At 35.2% G+C, this 18,143-nt stretch overlaps 1 protein-coding gene across 1 annotated transcript in view; it reads left to right on the top strand.

Moving 5' to 3' along the window:
* Window positions 1-18,143, top strand: part of LOC149948729 (fibroblast growth factor receptor-like 1) — a 138,556-nt gene that overhangs the window by 115,675 nt on the left and 4,738 nt on the right. The window contains exon 7 of the mRNA XM_090172462.1: window positions 6,309-6,585. Within this exon, the coding sequence (XP_090028588.1) occupies window positions 6,309-6,585 (277 nt within the window). The remainder of the gene's footprint in view (window positions 1-6,308; window positions 6,586-18,143) is intronic.

Genomic DNA, 18,143 nt, shown 5'->3' with positions numbered 1-18,143 from the left:
CCATTCTCACACACTTAGCAGTGCTGGTAGGCGGTGGTTTTGCAAAGTATCACCAATGTTTCTACTAGTAGCGGTGCCACGATTTTAGTTCGGGTTGGAGAGGCACAAAATACTGACTGGCTGTTGATTTAGAAAATAGCAAATAAAATCGTACACCTCTTACTGTACCATTTATCCAGCTTGTTCATAAACTACCATGATAGCAGTGTTGTAGGTCTTGTTTTAAAGACTTTTACCTCTCCGAGGAACTTATGATCGCTAGGCGGATTCTTTACCGCTGAGCCATTGACTTTCATGTCGCTGTATTGAAAATAAATAATATCACAGCCAGTTCATACGAGGAGAGGTATATTTTGGTTTGCCAACTTGTTTATTGCTGTAATAAACTGGCGTGCAAAGCACAAAAGCATTAACGACCAAATATTCGATTTACAGATTTTGGTTTTATTTCACCTTATTTTAATTAAAACTAATTTTCGAATTTAAAATTTTTGTTCTTAGAGAAATGACTTGTTGCAAAACGCATTATTTTAGGTTTTTGCATTATTTTCAAACCAAAAACGCATTAATGTGTTAATTTTCTTTAAAAGTCAAATCAAGACGCATTTTTTTCGCGTTTTAAGACATAAATAGTCCAACATATACGTGGTAAAAAGCATTTTTGGCCTGTAAATTGTTTAGTACCAGAATATAATTTGGCCTGTAAATTGTGTTTAGTACCAGAATATAATTTGGCCTGTAAATTGTTTAGTACCAGAATATAATTTTTCCTGTAAATTGTTTAGTACCAGAATATAATTTGACTTGAAAGAAGTAAGTTGGGGTATCTTAAGGCAAAGAAAGTTTGAATTTCGCGAGGTTTTCTCCATATTTTGGTTTTGGTCGTTAATGCTTTTGTGCTTTGCACGGCAGTAAACTCTTTTCGAACAGAGAGGCTCCTGGTGGAGCTCAGGAGTACTAAAATGGATTATGGAATATATAAAATTGATAATAAAGTTACTTATTCGATACAAAAATTTTACATTTTCTAGAATCGCTGAGAATTTAAAACAAATTATAAGGGTTATTTAAAATAAAATAAAATGGCGTCACCCATATTTTATCGAAACCGTTTTTATTCGCGAACAAAACCTCCTTCTAGAAAGAATCTATCCTTCCGATTGAAATATCCCCATCCGTAAATCTGAAGTGGATGGAGAGGAAAGCCATAATTGAGAATCACCTAATCACTCGGGAAAGATTAAAAGCGGCGGATTATTCCCTAGTTAATTTACTCGTCGCGAGATGGCGCCTAATTATTTGGTTCGGGAGCTCCGTGTTTACCGAATAGAGACGGACAAATTGGAGAAATACGTTTCTAGTCGGAACACCTCGCCCAGATACGCGGACTAATCTATCCAATAATATTGTAGCTACTCCGTTCCAATTAAGCGAAACCTTTCGAATAGTAATAATCGGACGTAGTTTCAGCGGCGATTTAAAATCCGTTCAAAACGCCAGATTGCTACATTTATATTCGTTCGTATCGGAATGGGAAAATAACATAATTGGATAACGAAATACTTGCCAGAAAAATTGTGGAATTAATTTAAATATAGGAGAGACAAGCTGACTCTCGAAAGATGAATTTTCGGAGAAATTTTATATACTTAGACGCGAGCGAGCGTAACCGAGCGGAAAGATTATAAAGTCTTTGGGACAGAGAGGCGAACACTATTTAGCGTGTATCGCTCGGCTGAGGAACCGAAGACTTAACCAAGCGTGTCGTGGGTATAACGCTTCGAAAGTAGACGTATTATAATGGAGTGGGAGGCGGCGTAGAAAGCTTAAAAGTGCCGCTCTTTTAATCCAAAACGCGGACGCCGAATGGGAATGGTTCAGAGCCGTCCCATTAAAACAAGCGACCGTGAAATTGAATTAGCTTTTAGGCCGGCAAATGTCAACTTACCACCGCACGCGCTTTCGTCTCTCCTATTTCCCAGAGCTTCCCAAAATTTAAACAGCCTCGCTTCAAAAGAGCCGCCGTATTCCCTAAAGCCGCTCGAGAATATATTCCTACTTTGATGTTATTATTTTAAGAGCAAAATTTTCGTTTATATCCTGCCTCGAGGTTGTAACTATCATTCTTTTAAACCGGGTTGTATGTTTACTGACGTTTTCATTTATAAATATGGCGAACCAGTAAAGGGTTTAGTCGAATCGACTTTCAAAATATTGGGCCAATCCAGTTTTAATGGTGGGCGTGGTACGTTTAACTAGACTTTGATCAGACGGCGAAGAAGATTATGATTGAATTTTAAAAAAAAATATTTTTAGGAATTCATCTTGTTCGTTGATGCGAAAAGATACTTTGATCTTAGGCAAACAAAGAAAAAGCCTAATCTGAAATTTAAACAAGTTGGCAAGCCAAAATATACCTCTCCTCGGAAGAGTTTTTAATTTTCAGTGAAGCGTAACTGTATCCGTGGTTCTGCGGTAGAACGCTCACCTGTCGTTCAAGAGGGCTCGGGTTCGAATCCCGGCCGATTAAAAAATTATACTACACCCAATGACAAAAAGAGGGCGCTTTTGGAAAAACCTTTTCCCTGATTCTAAGAAACTGGGTACGCAGTGATTACCCTTTGCCCCGAAAATGCGAACGCGTTCGCAGGCCTGACAGACAGACCCACAGACAGACAGACACGGTGGTTGTATAACCCCTCCTAGGGTACAAAGTCCCCTCGGAGAGTTAAAAAGAAGATTTTTTACATTTATTTGGTACTAAACGAAATGTAAAAATGGTGCAGATGAAATCATTTAGTGGCTTACTAAAACAATTGTATCAGAAAAGATGGTTTAACTTTTTTTAAATTTGAGAATATACCGTATAAAATATCAAATTATCACTCTTTGGATCTATGACGAGTTACGAAAACGGAGGAGCTACTTTATCAAATGATTCTGTGTCCCTTTAAGAATATATCCCTACGCGGGGTTTCTATTACATTTTAAATTTTTAGTCGAATTCCACCCCTTTAAAAACTCCCTCGAGCCTGCGAAGGTACGGATTTCACTTTTATAGATGGATACTTTTCTCGTAAGAAATATTTTATGATCTTCTGGTATACTGCACAACGTTAGAAGTAAATGAAATTAAGTATTTCAAGAGTATAATAATAATAACCAGCTAGGCTAATTCCCAAGGCACCATCTTAGGTCTAAGTCATCGAGCGACTTTTAAAGCCATTAATTCAGGTGGCCGGGCTACAATGCGTAGGAGGGTGGTGGCAAGCCCTTCACTCCACGCGAGCCATCAGCTCCCTACACTCACTATTACAGTTTTTACGGAGGGGGAAAACCCCTTAAACTAGTGGGGAGAGAACTTACAAACTCAACGCGGAAGGAGTCGTTCCGAGTTTTCACCCAGTGCCACAAGTTGGAATCGAACCCGGCTCCTCTCGCTGCGAGACAAAAGTTCTAACCACTCCGCCACCCCACAATACTATTGGGGTAGTGTTGTAGAGCAGAAAAAAAATTAATTTGTCTTAATTTGAAAATAATATATCTGTTCAACTTGACACATGAAGTGTTTATCATCTATCATTACCTTTACCTTAATGAATTAACGGGTGTAAATCGGTTTCTGTTGCCAATACACAAATGCATTCTCCGCGTAATTAGATTTCCATCAATTGATTGCGCGCGCGCGCAATCAATTGATGGAAATCTAATTACGCGAAGGTTTTAATCCTTCCACGGAAGGCAAAATAGCGAAATAGTATAGAAAAACCTAATGCTCTGAACAAAGATTGTATATATAAGAGTTGGGGTGGGCTGCAGCAACTAATTTGCGCGACGTGACCGATAATAAGAAATGGTTCTATATACATCCCCGCCGAAAATGGGCTCTGTTCACTCGGCCCTTTTTTGGGGGGTGAGGGGCTCCGACGGGCGATTAGCGAATTAATCCTATTAAACATTAAAACTTAATTACGCGAAGAACGTTGACAGACAGAAAAATTCTCCACGCGGACAAACAGCGCTCAAAGAGACTAGCTTCAATCGCTTCTTCTTGTTCTAAGTGTGTTTGCTCTGCGGACTGAAAAAATTAATATTGGACTTTGGCCGTATTTATCCCTCCTTCGGGCGCGCTTTTCCTTAATGCTTCGCTTCGATCCGAAAGTGATTGGACCGACAACTATGGGTAAACTAATTCAACACGCCCTACATATAAAGAGCCACGACTGTCGCTGCAGCCTTTCAAAGTATAGCGCCAAGAGATGGAAAGCCCTCTTACGCAAATCCCAAAAGGGGATTTGCGTAAGTATTAGTTTCACGTACAGCGACGTAGACCGCCACCGCCGTATTCTACATAACTCTTCAACTGTTACTGTTAAAATCGTAAACGATACAACAATCGATAGGAAATTATATGACCTTGATATCTCAATCTGAATTTCGACTATCGAAAGCCTGGGACTTGGGTTGCGCAATATTTTGATTTATCCGTAATTTTTCTCTCAAGGTTAAAACTAGGAGCAGCAAACACAAGGAGAACGCAGCTAGCCTTTAAACACGCTAACGAAGGGTTGTGTACGAATTTCATTGGACGAGCGTCACGAGCCTTTACACTGAACGTTTTACGGGCGGGGGAAGACAATTTCCGAATTTTCCCCTTCCGACGGCAGCAGATGCTAAAGCGTCTAGCCAATGAAAAATGTACACAAGAAAATCCACGACTTTTGACGGGTTGCGCTCTCCTTGTGTGGGGTGTTGTGTTTGTTGCTCCTAGGTTAAAACAAGACTTGTTTTCACCAGGGCAAAACCGGCGCCACGGCGACCGTCGACACAAGTAAAAAGTCCCGGCTACCAACGCCATCGTCTTTTGAAACTCTTTCTGGGCCATTGTCGTGTCCTTCAGCCATAGAATCTGCGTTTGGTAATTTCTTCTATCAGGGTTTCACTACGCCTGATTCCGACCTGACTATGCCTTCTTTGGGTTACCTCGGCGGACGTTGCGCTAGCTATAGCTCGTTTGAAGACTGGCTCCGCTTGCAGGTCTGACTGCGTAACTCCGAGGTTGCTAAAGATGATGGCTCCAGCTATAATAGACCCGTCGGTTAAACTCTTTTATTTTTCGTTGTTGATGTCTTCTCTTCCGTCGGGCTGGAAACCCGAAGACAACTCTGCCATACCCATCTCGCAGTTTGGATTCAGAGAGGGACGGTCGTGTACTCACCAGCTTTTGAAGTCTTTCAATGAGTGGTCATCGGTTCTGGATGAGCTATCGCCACCTGATGTTGATGCATATGTCTCGTTTGACTGGGGAGAGTTCAGCGTAACTTCAACAGATTTTATACAAAGTCACTGAGAAAGAATTCGCCTGGTTACATTTCCTGCGATAATCGATTGCTTGGTCTTCACCTTCTTCCCTTGTCAGAGTGACGTGATGTGTGTGATGTAGTTAGTCTCCAACGGCTTGTTCGATCTCCGTTTTTCGACGTTAATGATTATATGGCCCAAAATCCGTGACATTCTTGCCTTACTAAATATGCCAGATTCTTGGCTTTCGAACATTCGTTTTTCCTCCAGTGCGCTAAAACCTGGAGCTTGTTACCTTTGGACATAAGAGAGAATGGCGCTGCCTACTCTATTCCGTTATTTATCTCCTCCGTGTCAAAACAAATTCTTTGAAGATTGGCTTTGTCATAATTCTTAATCCATTCTTAAATTATATTTTTTCCTATTTAATATTTTTTTGTTCAATTTATTTATTTATTTATTATATATATATATCTACGCTTTGCTTCTGTGGTCGCCTCCTGATCGAAATAAATATTATTATTTTAGGTTACGATTAATTATTTCATCGAATGAAGTGTCAGTTTTCATTGTGAACGCGTTTTAATTTTCAATAGGCCTTGGACTCAAGCAAAAATCGAATGGCAATAATATATAGCGCAATGTAGTGCAGCTACGTAGTGTCAGCTGACTACGCATTGTAACCCGGCCACCTGAATTAATGGCCTTAAAAGTCGCTTGATGACATAGGCCTAAGGTGGTGCCTTGGGTATTAGCCAAGCTGAATATTAACTTTTTAGACATTCTATATAGAGTACTTCCTGTCTCACGTAATACAACGTCACCCATGGATACAAAATCCATACAAAATGACGGGCATAGTTAAAGCTTTGGTGTGACGCTACCCTATCGGCAATACAATTTTATGATCGGTTTGCTTTCTTGGACTAATCATTTGTATAAATATTATTACTGTTTGTTTTATTTTAACTAATCATAAATTTTGTGTATTCTAATTGAAAACGCAGTGGTTAAAGAAGTTGGAAGCCAAGGAATTCGCTTCGTTGAAGGAAGCTTCGGAGGGGGGTCGAAGGGGCAAGAACAAGCAGCAACGCGTCATCATTGTCCAGGGAGAGCCCTTCCGCTTCCTCAAGTCGTCGCAAGTCATGTCCAAGCCGGACGGCTCGTTCCTCAACAAGCTCTACATCCGCGAAGCCAGGGAGACTGATTCTGGCAAATACATCTGCGTCGGCGCGAACAGTCTCGGCTACAGCTACCGCAGCGCATTCCTTACCGTCATGCGCAGTAAGTTTTTTTTCCTAATTTTGGTTTATCATTAAAATCATTCTTTTCCTAATTTTGGTTTTGCATGAAAAGCAATTTCATCGTAATTTTGGTTTATCATGAAAAGCAATCTTATCCTATTTTTGGTTTATCTTGAAAAGCAATCTTATCCTAATTTTGATTTATCATGAAAAGCAATCTTATCCTAATTTCGGTTTATCATGAAAAGCAATCTTATCCTAATTTTGGTTTATCATGAAAAGCAATATTATCCTAATTTTGGTTTATCATGAAAAGCAATCTTATCCTAATTATGGTTTATCTTGAAAAGCAATCTTATCCTAATGTTGATTTATCATGAAAAGCAATCTTATCCTAATTTTGGTTTATCATGAAAAACAATCTTATCCTAATTTTGGCTTATCATGAAAAGCAATCTTATCCTAATTTTGATTTATTATGAAAATCAATCTATTCCTGATTTTGATTTATCATGCAAAACAATCTTATCCTAATTTTGGTTTATCATGAAAAGCAATCTTATATTAATTTAGGTTTATCATGAAAAGCAATCTTATCCTAATTTCGGTTTATCATGAAAAGCAATCTTTTCCTGATTTTGGTTTATCTTGCAAAACAATCTTATCATAAAATTGGTTTATCATGAAAAGCAATCTTATCTTAATTTAGGTTTATCATGAAAAGCAATCTTAACCTAATTTCGGTTTCTCGTGAAATTTAATCTTATCCTAATTTCGGTTTATCATGAAAAGCAATCTTATCCTAATTTCGGTTTATCAAGAAAAGCAATCTTATCTTAATTTTGGTTTATCATGAAAAGCAATCTTATCCTAATTATGGTTTATCTTGAAAAGCAATCTTAACCTAATTTTGATTTATCATAAAAAGCAATCTTATCCTAATTATGGTTTATCTTGAAAAGCAATCTTATCTTAATTTAGGTTTATCATGAAAAGCAATCTTATCCTAATTTCGGTTTATCATGAAAAGCAATCTTTTCCTAATTATGGTTTATCTTGAAAAGCAATCTTATCCTAATTTTGATTTATCATGAAAAGCAATCTTATCCTAATTATGGTTTATCTTGAAAAGCAATCTTATCCTAATTTTGGTTTATCTTGAAAAGCAATCTTATCCTAATTTTGGTTTATCATGAAAAGCAATCTTATACTAATTTTGGCTTATCACGAAAAGCAATCTTATCCTAATTTTGGCTTATCACGAAAAGCAATCTTATACTAATTTTGATTTATTATGAAAATCAATCTTTTCCTGATTTTGATTTATCATGCAAAACAATCTTATCCTAATTTTGGTTTATCATGAAAAGCAATCTTATCCTAATTTCGGTTTCTCATGAAAATTAATCTTATCCTAATTTCGGTTTATCATGAAAAGCAATCTTATCCTAATTTCGGTTTATCAAGAAAAGCAATCTTATCTTAATTTTGGTTTATCATGAAAAGCAATATTATCCTAATTATGGTTTATCTTGAAAAGCAATCTTAACCTAATTTTGATTTATCATAAAAAGCAATCTTATCCTAATTATGGTTTATCTTGAAAAGCAATCTTATCCTAATTGCGGTTTATCGTGAAAAGCAATCTTATCCTAATTTTGGCTTATCACGAAAAGCAATCTTATCCTAATTATGGTTTATCTTGAAAAGCATTCTTATCCTAATTTTGGTTTATCTTGAAAAGCAATCTTATCCTAATTTTGGTTTATCATGAAAAGCAATATTATCCTAATTTTGGCTTATCACGAAAAGCAATCTTATCCTAATTTTGCCTTATCACGAAAAGCAATCTTATACTAATTTTGATTTATTATGAAAATCAATCTTTTCCTGATTTTGATTTATCATGCAAAACAATCTTATCCTAATTTTGGTTTATCATGAAAAGCAATCTTATATTAATTTAGGTTTATCATGAAAAGCAATCTTATATTAATTTAGGTTTATCATGAAAAGCAATCTTATCCTAATTTCGGTTTATCATGAAAAGCAATCTTTTCCTGATTTTGGTTTATCTTGCAAAACAATATTATCATAAATTTGGTTTATCATGAAAAGCAATCTTATCTTAATTTAGGTTTATCATGAAAAGCAATCTTATCTTAATTTAGGTTTATCATGAAAAGCAATATTATCCTAATTTCGGTTTCTCATGAAAATTAATCTTATCCTAATTTCGGTTTATCATGAAAAGCAATCTTATCTTAATTTAGGTTTATCATGAAAAGCAATCTTATCCTAATTTAGGTTTATCATGAAAAGCAATCTTATCTTAATTTAGGTTTATCATGAAAAGCAATATTATCCTAATTTCGGTTTCTCATGAAAATTAATCTTATCCTAATTTAGGTTTATCATGAAAAGCAATCTTATCTTAATTTAGGTTTATCATGAAAAGCAATCTTATCCTAATTTCGGTTTCTCATGAAAATTAATCTTATCCTAATTTCGGTTTATCAAGAAAAGCAATCTTATCTTAATTTTGGTTTATCATGAAAAGCAATATTATCCTAATTATGGTTTATCTTGAAAAGCAATCTTAACCTAATTTTGATTTATCATAAAAAGCAATCTTATCCTAATTATGGTTTATCTTGAAAAGCAATCTTATCCTAATTGCGGTTTATCGTGAAAAGCAATCTTATCCTAATTTTGGCTTATCACGAAAAGCAATCTTATCCTAATTATGGTTTATCTTGAAAAGCATTCTTATCCTAATTTTGGTTTATCTTGAAAAGCAATCTTATCCTAATTTTGGTTTATCATGAAAAGCAATATTATCCTAATTTTGGCTTATCACGAAAAGCAATCTTATCCTAATTTTGCCTTATCACGAAAAGCAATCTTATACTAATTTTGATTTATTATGAAAATCAATCTTTTCCTGATTTTGATTTATCATGCAAAACAATCTTATCCTAATTTTGGTTTATCATGAAAAGCAATCTTATATTAATTTAGGTTTATCATGAAAAGCAATCTTATCCTAATTTCGGTTTATCATGAAAAGCAATCTTTTCCTGATTTTGGTTTATCTTGCAAAACAATATTATCATAAATTTGGTTTATCATGAAAAGCAATCTTATCTTAATTTAGGTTTATCATGAAAAGCAATCTTATCTTAATTTAGGTTTATCATGAAAAGCAATATTATCCTAATTTCGGTTTCTCATGAAAATTAATCTTATCCTAATTTCGGTTTATCATGAAAAGCAATCTTATCTTAATTTAGGTTTATCATGAAAAGCAATCTTATCCTAATTTAGGTTTATCATGAAAAGCAATCTTATCTTAATTTAGGTTTATCATGAAAAGCAATATTATCCTAATTTCGGTTTCTCATGAAAATTAATCTTATCCTAATTTAGGTTTATCATGAAAAGCAATCTTATCTTAATTTAGGTTTATCATGAAAAGCAATCTTATCCTAATTTCGGTTTCTCATGAAAATTAATCTTATCCTAATTTCGGTTTATCATGAAAAGCAATCTTATCGTAATTTCGGTTTATCAAGAAAAGCAATCTTATCTTAATTTTGGTTTATCATGAAAAGCAATCTTATCCTAATTTCGGTTTATCAAGAAAAGCAATCTTATCTTAATTTTGGTTTATCATGAAAAGCAATATTATCCTAATTTTGGTTTATCATGAAAAGCAATATTATCCTAATTTTGGTTTATCATGAAAAGCAATATTATCCTAATTATGGTTTATCTTGAAAAGCAATCTTAACCTAATTTTGATTTATCATGAAAAGCAATCTTATCCTAATTATGGTTTATCTTGAAAAGCAATTTTATCCTAATTGCGGTTTATCATGAAACGCAATCTTATCCTAATTTTGGCTTATCACGAAAAGCAATCTTATCCTAATTATGGTTTATCTTGAAAAGCAATCTTATCCTAATTTTGATTTATCATGAAAAGCAATCTTATCCTAATTATGGTTTATCTTGAAAAGCAATCTTATCCTAATTTTGGTTTATCTTGAAAAGCAATCTTATCCTAATTTTGGTTTATCATGAAAAGCAATCTTATCCTAATTTTGGCTTATCACGAAAAGCAATCTTATACTAATTTTGATTTATTATGAAAATCAATCTTTTCCTGATTTTGATTTATCATGCAAAACAATCTTCTATTAATTTAGGTTTATCATGAAAAGCAATCTTATCCTAATTTCGGTTTATCATGAAAAGCAATCTTTTCCTGATTTTGGTTTATCTTGCAAAACAATCTTATCATAAATTTGGTTTATCATGAAAAGCAATATTATCTTAATTTTGGTTTATCATGAAAAGCAATATTATCTTAATTTAGGTTTATCATGAAAAGCAATATTATCTTAATTTAGGTTTATCATGAAAAGCAATCTTATCCTAATTTCGGTTTCTCATGAAAATTAATCTTATCCTAATTTCGGTTTATCATTAAAAGCAATCTTATCGTAATTTAGGTTTATCAAGAAAAGCAAGCTTATCTTAATTTTGGTTTATCATGAAAAGCAATCTTATCCTAATTTTGGTTTATCATGAAAAGCAATCTTAGATATGAATCACTTATCTTCGCCTGTTCAACGCATTTCCCAATGTGTTCTATTTTCCCGAAACTGTATCATTGCTCAAAATGTACCGATTTTATTATCGATGTAAAACGTAGAAATTTCTAAAACTGCGTATCGATATTTACATATTTTCTTATTTATAACTATATTTTCACTAGAGGTCGGTAACGGTTAATCATTATCCATGATTAAATTGATTTGTTTTGGGAAAAAAATGTAAACAAAGAAATTTACCGGTTAATATTTCGGAAAATTAGTAAAAAATATGTATTATTCGTAAAATTTGAGCTTTTTATCGAAAAAAACGTCGTTTTTTCGATTAATTTTACAAATTTACCAAAAAATTAATCGAATAATACAGAAATATAAATTACTTGATCAAAACGTTTTACGAATAATTTTGAGAGCTTTATCTATTGAATAAAAGTTAACCATCCCCGACCTCTAATTTTCACGTCGTAATAGACTTAAAAAATCTGTATAATTAAATAAAAAATCAGTGGCCTATACGAAGGTACAGGTTTCAACTAATAACATTAGTAGTGTATCGAGATGGATAATATATTTCGTAGAGAGAAGTATCCACTTCCAATAGTTGATTTTATAAAATAAAAAGTGGTCTTGCCCAACTTGTTAAAATGTTGCTCTTACGTCACAAGACCCAGCTTTATTTGCGTATTCTTCGCACGAGCGATTTGCACGCGCTCTAGAAAAAGCTATATTCCTCGCGACTGTAGCGCGCGCTCGTAGGCTTGTCAAAGTAAGAGACTGTGACGTAAGAGAAACATTTCAACAAGAAGGCCACGTTAGTTTATAAAAAGAACTATTGAACTCAACCTTACTTTAGGCAGTCTGGAAAATAGCAGGAAGCAGGCTTCAGGAAACACATTTTCTGTACGAGATATTCTGCGAAAATTAATTCAAAAAACTTCTAAAACGTCCACATTTCTTTAAAACTATGAAATATCGGAAAAAGAAGAACGCTTAAAAAGAAATATCTAAAAATGGAAACCCAGATTTCATGATTTTTCTTCCAATATTTCACCTCGCGTGCTAGCGCTAAAATCTTATTATAGATGTCGCTATTGTCGACGAAGAAAGAAGATAAGAATCGTGCGGTATTCCGCGCACGTAAAAATGTCTTCTCCGCGTGTCATAAATACAGAGAAAGCGAGACGGTGATTCTTAGCTCTAATATCAAAGTTTCCAAACGTTAAATTGAATAAATGGGCTTTTCGCCCGATCCGAGACTCGGCTTTGAAACTCTCCAGACGGAATACTGGAATATCAAATAAAATTGGCGTTACTGGCCGACCCCAAAACGCTTCCATTTGTACTTTGCTTTGTAAAAAGGCAACTTTGAAAATAAAGTCATAACCCTATGATATCCGAAAACGCAATCTGAAATATCTAGTAACGGGAAAGGGAGTCGACAAAAACCCGAGACTGACCCTTATTATCGATTAGGCTCGAGCCATTGGTCAGTCGAAGCGCGCTCCGATCGGAAAGGCGAAAAAACAAAAGAATGGTCAAGTGGTCAAACAAAGACATTTCCCTTCTCTTTTATATCCGACTCTTTTTTTATTATTAGATAACAACGAAGAAAAATAAAAGAGTTTGATAATAAAGAGAAGAGAGACATTCACTAACGCGTAAGATTCCCCGAGAAAAGCGTCGAGAAAGGCGAATCCTTCCCGTTCGGGAGAGTGGAGCTTAATTTCGCTATTAGTTCGGAACACGAGCGGAAAACACTAAAAATAAGGCCAGGAATTGTTCGTCGAGGAGAATAAAAGAAACGTAGCGCCGCAAAACCCCGACATTTCCCCGCTTTCGCGCGTGAGTAAATAAAGGAAGGGACTGAGATCCACTAATGAACGGAAAGCGAGGTCGCTGGCCAATCCGAGAAAGCTTTAATTATCCGCGTAACCTACGAGAAAACATTAGCCCGGGACGTCGACTCAAATATTACAGCGAGATGCCCAACTGAAAACCTTAGAACATCTGAAAGAAGATGAATTTACACCATCATTACAGCGAGAAAGTTGGGATTCTTTTTTAGCGTGCCTCTCTTGTTGAAATATACGGAATTATAAAGCAAGGCTGGTAAAGTTTTAAACGAAATGATTAAAAATAAAAATAAACAATTACACTTTTAGAAGAACACTTTTAAATCTAATTTTAAACAATCTTTTTAAAAATAAACATTGTTTTGTAACGTTTTAAACGGTTTTGAACCGTTTGATTGACGTTTGATATAATAATACTTTTGGGGATTTGTTCAGAGAGATTTTTTATTTAAAGTGTTGGTTGCACCAAAAATCGATAGTAATAAAAACGAATGAATGCGGGCTTGTTTTGAAGCCCAGGACGTTCTCTTTCCAAAAATGTCATTGTCGAAACAAATCTCCAAGCCTAAGTGTATTAACTTTGAGTCCGAAACTGACCTTTTTCGCTCCCCAAAATCCTGAAATTTTCGGCGAATTTTCTCCTCCGTAGCACGAGCAATTTGGGGCAAATCAAAGCTGGAGTTTTATTCCTATAATAGAACGAACTGAAGTGGAGGGATTCTGTTTACTTGTAGAAGTTTTCAAACCAGAGGTTTTTAATCATAATATTAGGCTTATTATCGAAATAAAAAACGTTTTAAGAAGAATTTACAAGGAGCCTTCGGTTTCATATCGTTTTTCCACTACGTAGGCTTGTGTATGCCTATTTCAATTACTACTGCGTAGGGCTTTTTCCTTTGTGTTAAATCAACCTGCTTTTAATCCCAGATGTAATGAAATGTATTACAGACAATTAGCCAATGATACGCTTCGCATTTTCTGACGTCATGGGTGGCGAGAAGTCTGGAAATTCGCCAAAAAACTCGATTTCCACCATTTCGACTTCTTTTTATAATAATTCAAAGACCACTTAACCGATTTTGATGAAATTTTCTGTACTTGCTATAAAATGTTTGCTCTTTCTAATGAACCATTAATTAGCCATAGCTAAAATTTCGTGCAACCAACACTTTAACTTTTACTTACTTTAAAAAAAATCTAACACTTGACGAATCCACTCAAAACCATTCATTTTGGCAATACATTTTTTTATGATAGTGGCGTAAAATAAATGGATGGGGTTGGTTTTATTTTGTGAAATAGGTAATAATTAAAAAACTGTTCAGATTTTTCCTATTTTATAAAAATTATCTAAAATTGGCGTTAAAATTCACTCGTTTCAGAGTGTTCAAATGGCGCGTGTTCCATCTTTTTAAATTCTTAAAAAAATTTAATTTTAATTTTGTAAGCGCCTCGAAGGCATATTCTGCTGAAGTACCGCGTTTTATTCTTATTAAAATTAACTTAATTTTAAATACAGCCAATTCGACCTATTTCTCAAATAACTCGATTTTAAAAATATGCAAATGTAATTTAATTTTTATCTTTCGCGGATATAAGTGATGCTATCGGATTTTAAATTTTCGTATTTCAGTTTAAAATTTTAGTAATTTTTAATTTTGGTTTTTTAATTCAATAAAAACGATCAACTGATATTTAGTATATCATATTTAATCTATAAAAACATGAAAAAATACCTTTTGGCGTCAAAATGTACTTCGTGTTTATCTTTTTTCTTTTTTCGAACAGTAACGTCCACTCTTAGCGATACTTGTTTTTTTTTTCAAATAACCTTGGACGACCCCCTTAGTGTGATTGGTTTACGGGGGGCTAAAAACCAGGCTTTTTACCGATCCTCTAAAATCTACTATCCATGTTTCAACGAATTAAATATTTCAAATTTTTCAACTATCGTGGAGTTAAAAAAATAATAACCTGCTAGGTTATTACCTAAGTAATATAGTGACTTTTATTGCTTCTTAAATCAGGTGGCCGGGTGATAGACCTATAATCGGTCAACCTTAAAAAAAAACCCTATCAGAAGTAACCCTAAACCACTATCTAGAGTATTAAATATTTTTTCTCTATGTGGCCTACTGTTACTTTACAGAACCCATGGATTTCAAAAATATATATCCAAAAGAAAAGATCGGGGATTAAATTCGGTGGCGTAGGAAAGCTAAAGCCGATAAAAGCGAATAAAATGCAGGTCGGCGGAGAGACCGCGGAAAGGGTTTGACGTCACTGAAAATAGCCGTTGGCCAGGATTTTTCTATCGCGTCGGAATCTCAGCCACTCTTTGAACCCAGCCTCGGCAAAGTGAAGTATTTTTAGTCGACGCCGCTCGCGGCTAAACTTCGGACTTCGAGGCAAAAACTAAATAAAAACGAGAGATAGTGGATGGTAAGAGGAGAAGGAGGAAGAAATAAAATATACTATCTCTTCTGAAACGGAAATTTCCACTTGAGTTCCGCGGCGGAGCTGTCCATGGGCAATGGGACACCGAAAAGTGTGGAGAGTCTGCCTCGATGAAACTTCTTGAGAAAGTGTTTTCACCCGACAATAGCTAATGGAGTAAAATGGAACTCATCTCTTTCCTCTTAGTATAACACCAAGAACGCATTTAGCTAACTGAGAACGTAGGAGAGGCCCTACCCGAGGGGCAGATCACTTTGTTACCAGGTGTCCTAATAATCATGATTAAAAAGTTTGTCATGACTTAATCATTTTTACAGATTTAATTTTAATCTAATCTAATCATGATTTAATCATACGAGGGGTGTCCTAATAATCATTGGAGTGAACTGCCCCTCGGATCTACCACTGACAAGCTCGACCTTGAAAATGGTGATCTCGACCTTCAAAATGTCTATTCAGGAAAATACCAAAATCTTATAATAGTGTTGTAAGTCGGAAAATTTTCCGTATTTTTCCGAAAAAAATAAAAAAGGCTTCATTCCATGATTAGTCTAATATACTGTTTGCAAATTTAAGTAAAGCGGCATTTTCGCCTAATTTTTTCGAATCTAAAAGTAAAACTAAACCTCTAGACTAGTTTAAACTGATTAACAATGTAACACTATTAATGTTTTGTAGTATGTTTACAGATATAAGACATTTTATATCGACAAGAATGTATTTATTTATTCTCAGGGAGAATGAATATGTTGAGATTATTATTAGCTTTTCTCTAATTCCACCCGTTGTGCCCCCCGGTATGCTCCTCCGCTTTAATAAAATCAAATATTACTGCAATCTCATTGGTTCTTAAAAATTACGTTTTTCGACGCGATTAACGCTGCTGCGAGGACGCAAAAAATAAGACCGCCTCCTTTTTCTCCCCCCCCCTCTAGCGTGACGGGGGTAGGGCCTCAACGTGTCCGTCGATCGTCTCAACATATTCATTCTCCCTGAGAATAAATAAATACATTCTTGATATCGATAAAAAGTTAAAAACATTAAAAGCCCTTAAAAAGTAATTTAGGTTTCAATTTTTTATTTTTCCGATTTGCGGAAAATTTTCCGCATTTTATTTTTCCGGAAAATTAACAACACTTGACTTAAAATAATAAATAACTAGCATGAACGTGGAAAAGTCGACCTTGAAAATGGTGATCTCGACCTTCAAAATGTCTATTCAGGAAAATACTAAAATCTTATAATAATAAATAACTAGCATGAACATGGCAATCTCAACTTTCAAAAAGACGATTTTAGGATTGCAAACTTGGTAAATTCATCCAAATGTCATGAATAAATTTTGATTTAAAACGAGTTAAAGTGTCTCGATCGAGACGGAGATAGTATAATTACGGGAAACGTATCTTAAATTAACTGTACTCCATCAAATGTACGAAAACCGATAGGAAGCCTATAAAATATTTAATTTAAAATGGCGGGGAAGCGGATATTGCGGGGGAAGGTAGGCCAAACTTACAAGGAGACATCCCGAAGTGTAACCCACCGATTTTGTTCAAACTCGGGGGATTGGAAGACCTTCATGTATCATGAAGGGAAATTATTCAATGGGTAACCGTTTTGCCATGGCAACGAAAAATGTTTTTGACAACAACAAATGGAAATTTTCTCATTGAAAATAACATGGGATTCTGAACGATTCCTAGCCCCCCCTTGTGAAAAATTTTAACAAATTCCAAAATTTCGAAAATGACAAAAATAGAAAAAATAGATATAAATTGACAAAAAAACATCAAAACTGATCAACTTTTGATCAATTTGAGGTCAAAATCCCATGTTATTTTCAATGGGAAAATTTAATAATTTCGGTTGTCAAAAACATTTTTCGTTGCCATGGCAAAACGGTTGCTCATTGAATAAATTCCCTTTGGGATTTTTCATGAGACATGAAGGTCTACCAATCCCCCGAATTTAAACAAAATCGGTGGGTTACACTTTGGGATGTCTCCTTGTTAATGAATCTTTCCGAAAACATTGAATAAAATGCTCAGAATTTGAAGCCCGCGCGTTAATGAAAAGATTTCCTCCGTAATAATTATACGCGCGAAAAGAGAGTAGGAGAAGTGGTGGGTGCTAAAAATAATTTTAAACGCGGGGTGCGTCAGACATTTTCTGAACAAAAAGAGGGTAACCCCGGGCACGTCGAGCTAATTACGGCTTCTCTTTCTTAAAAGAGCGGATTCGGGGAGATGAAAAAGATAATTAGCCGGCTTTTAACTAGCTCTTTCAGTGTTAATCAGAACCCATCAACCGTTAGTAGCGACATTTCCTTCGACTTACGAAGCCGGGCCCAGATGCGACCGGGGCCCGGAGGAATAGACAGATTGGACTGTTGGCCTTTCCCCGTCGCGCGACTATTTTACGCGTGTTAAGAGAGCGGACAGGTACATTAGCATAGTGGCTATTCGGACTGGAATTTGCACTACGCGAGATAATATAGTCCGTGTTAGAACGTAGTGAACTGTACCATCCACGGTACGCGGGAAGGGCGTACGTGTCCCGCGCCTTTGGGGCATTACAACGAGTGAGGTTTTGACTAGAGTATACCCTTCCGGAGTAGAGAGGATAAGCAATATCGCGTAAGGGAGAATTTCGGCCTCGAGGGGTAC

This window comes from Leiobunum rupestre, chromosome 4 (genome assembly GCF_980474605.1).
Source record: "Leiobunum rupestre chromosome 4, qqLeiRupe1.1.hap1, whole genome shotgun sequence".
Classification (NCBI taxonomy): Eukaryota; Metazoa; Arthropoda; class Arachnida; order Opiliones; family Sclerosomatidae; genus Leiobunum; species Leiobunum rupestre.
This window is presented reverse-complemented; position numbering and strand designations above follow the sequence as displayed.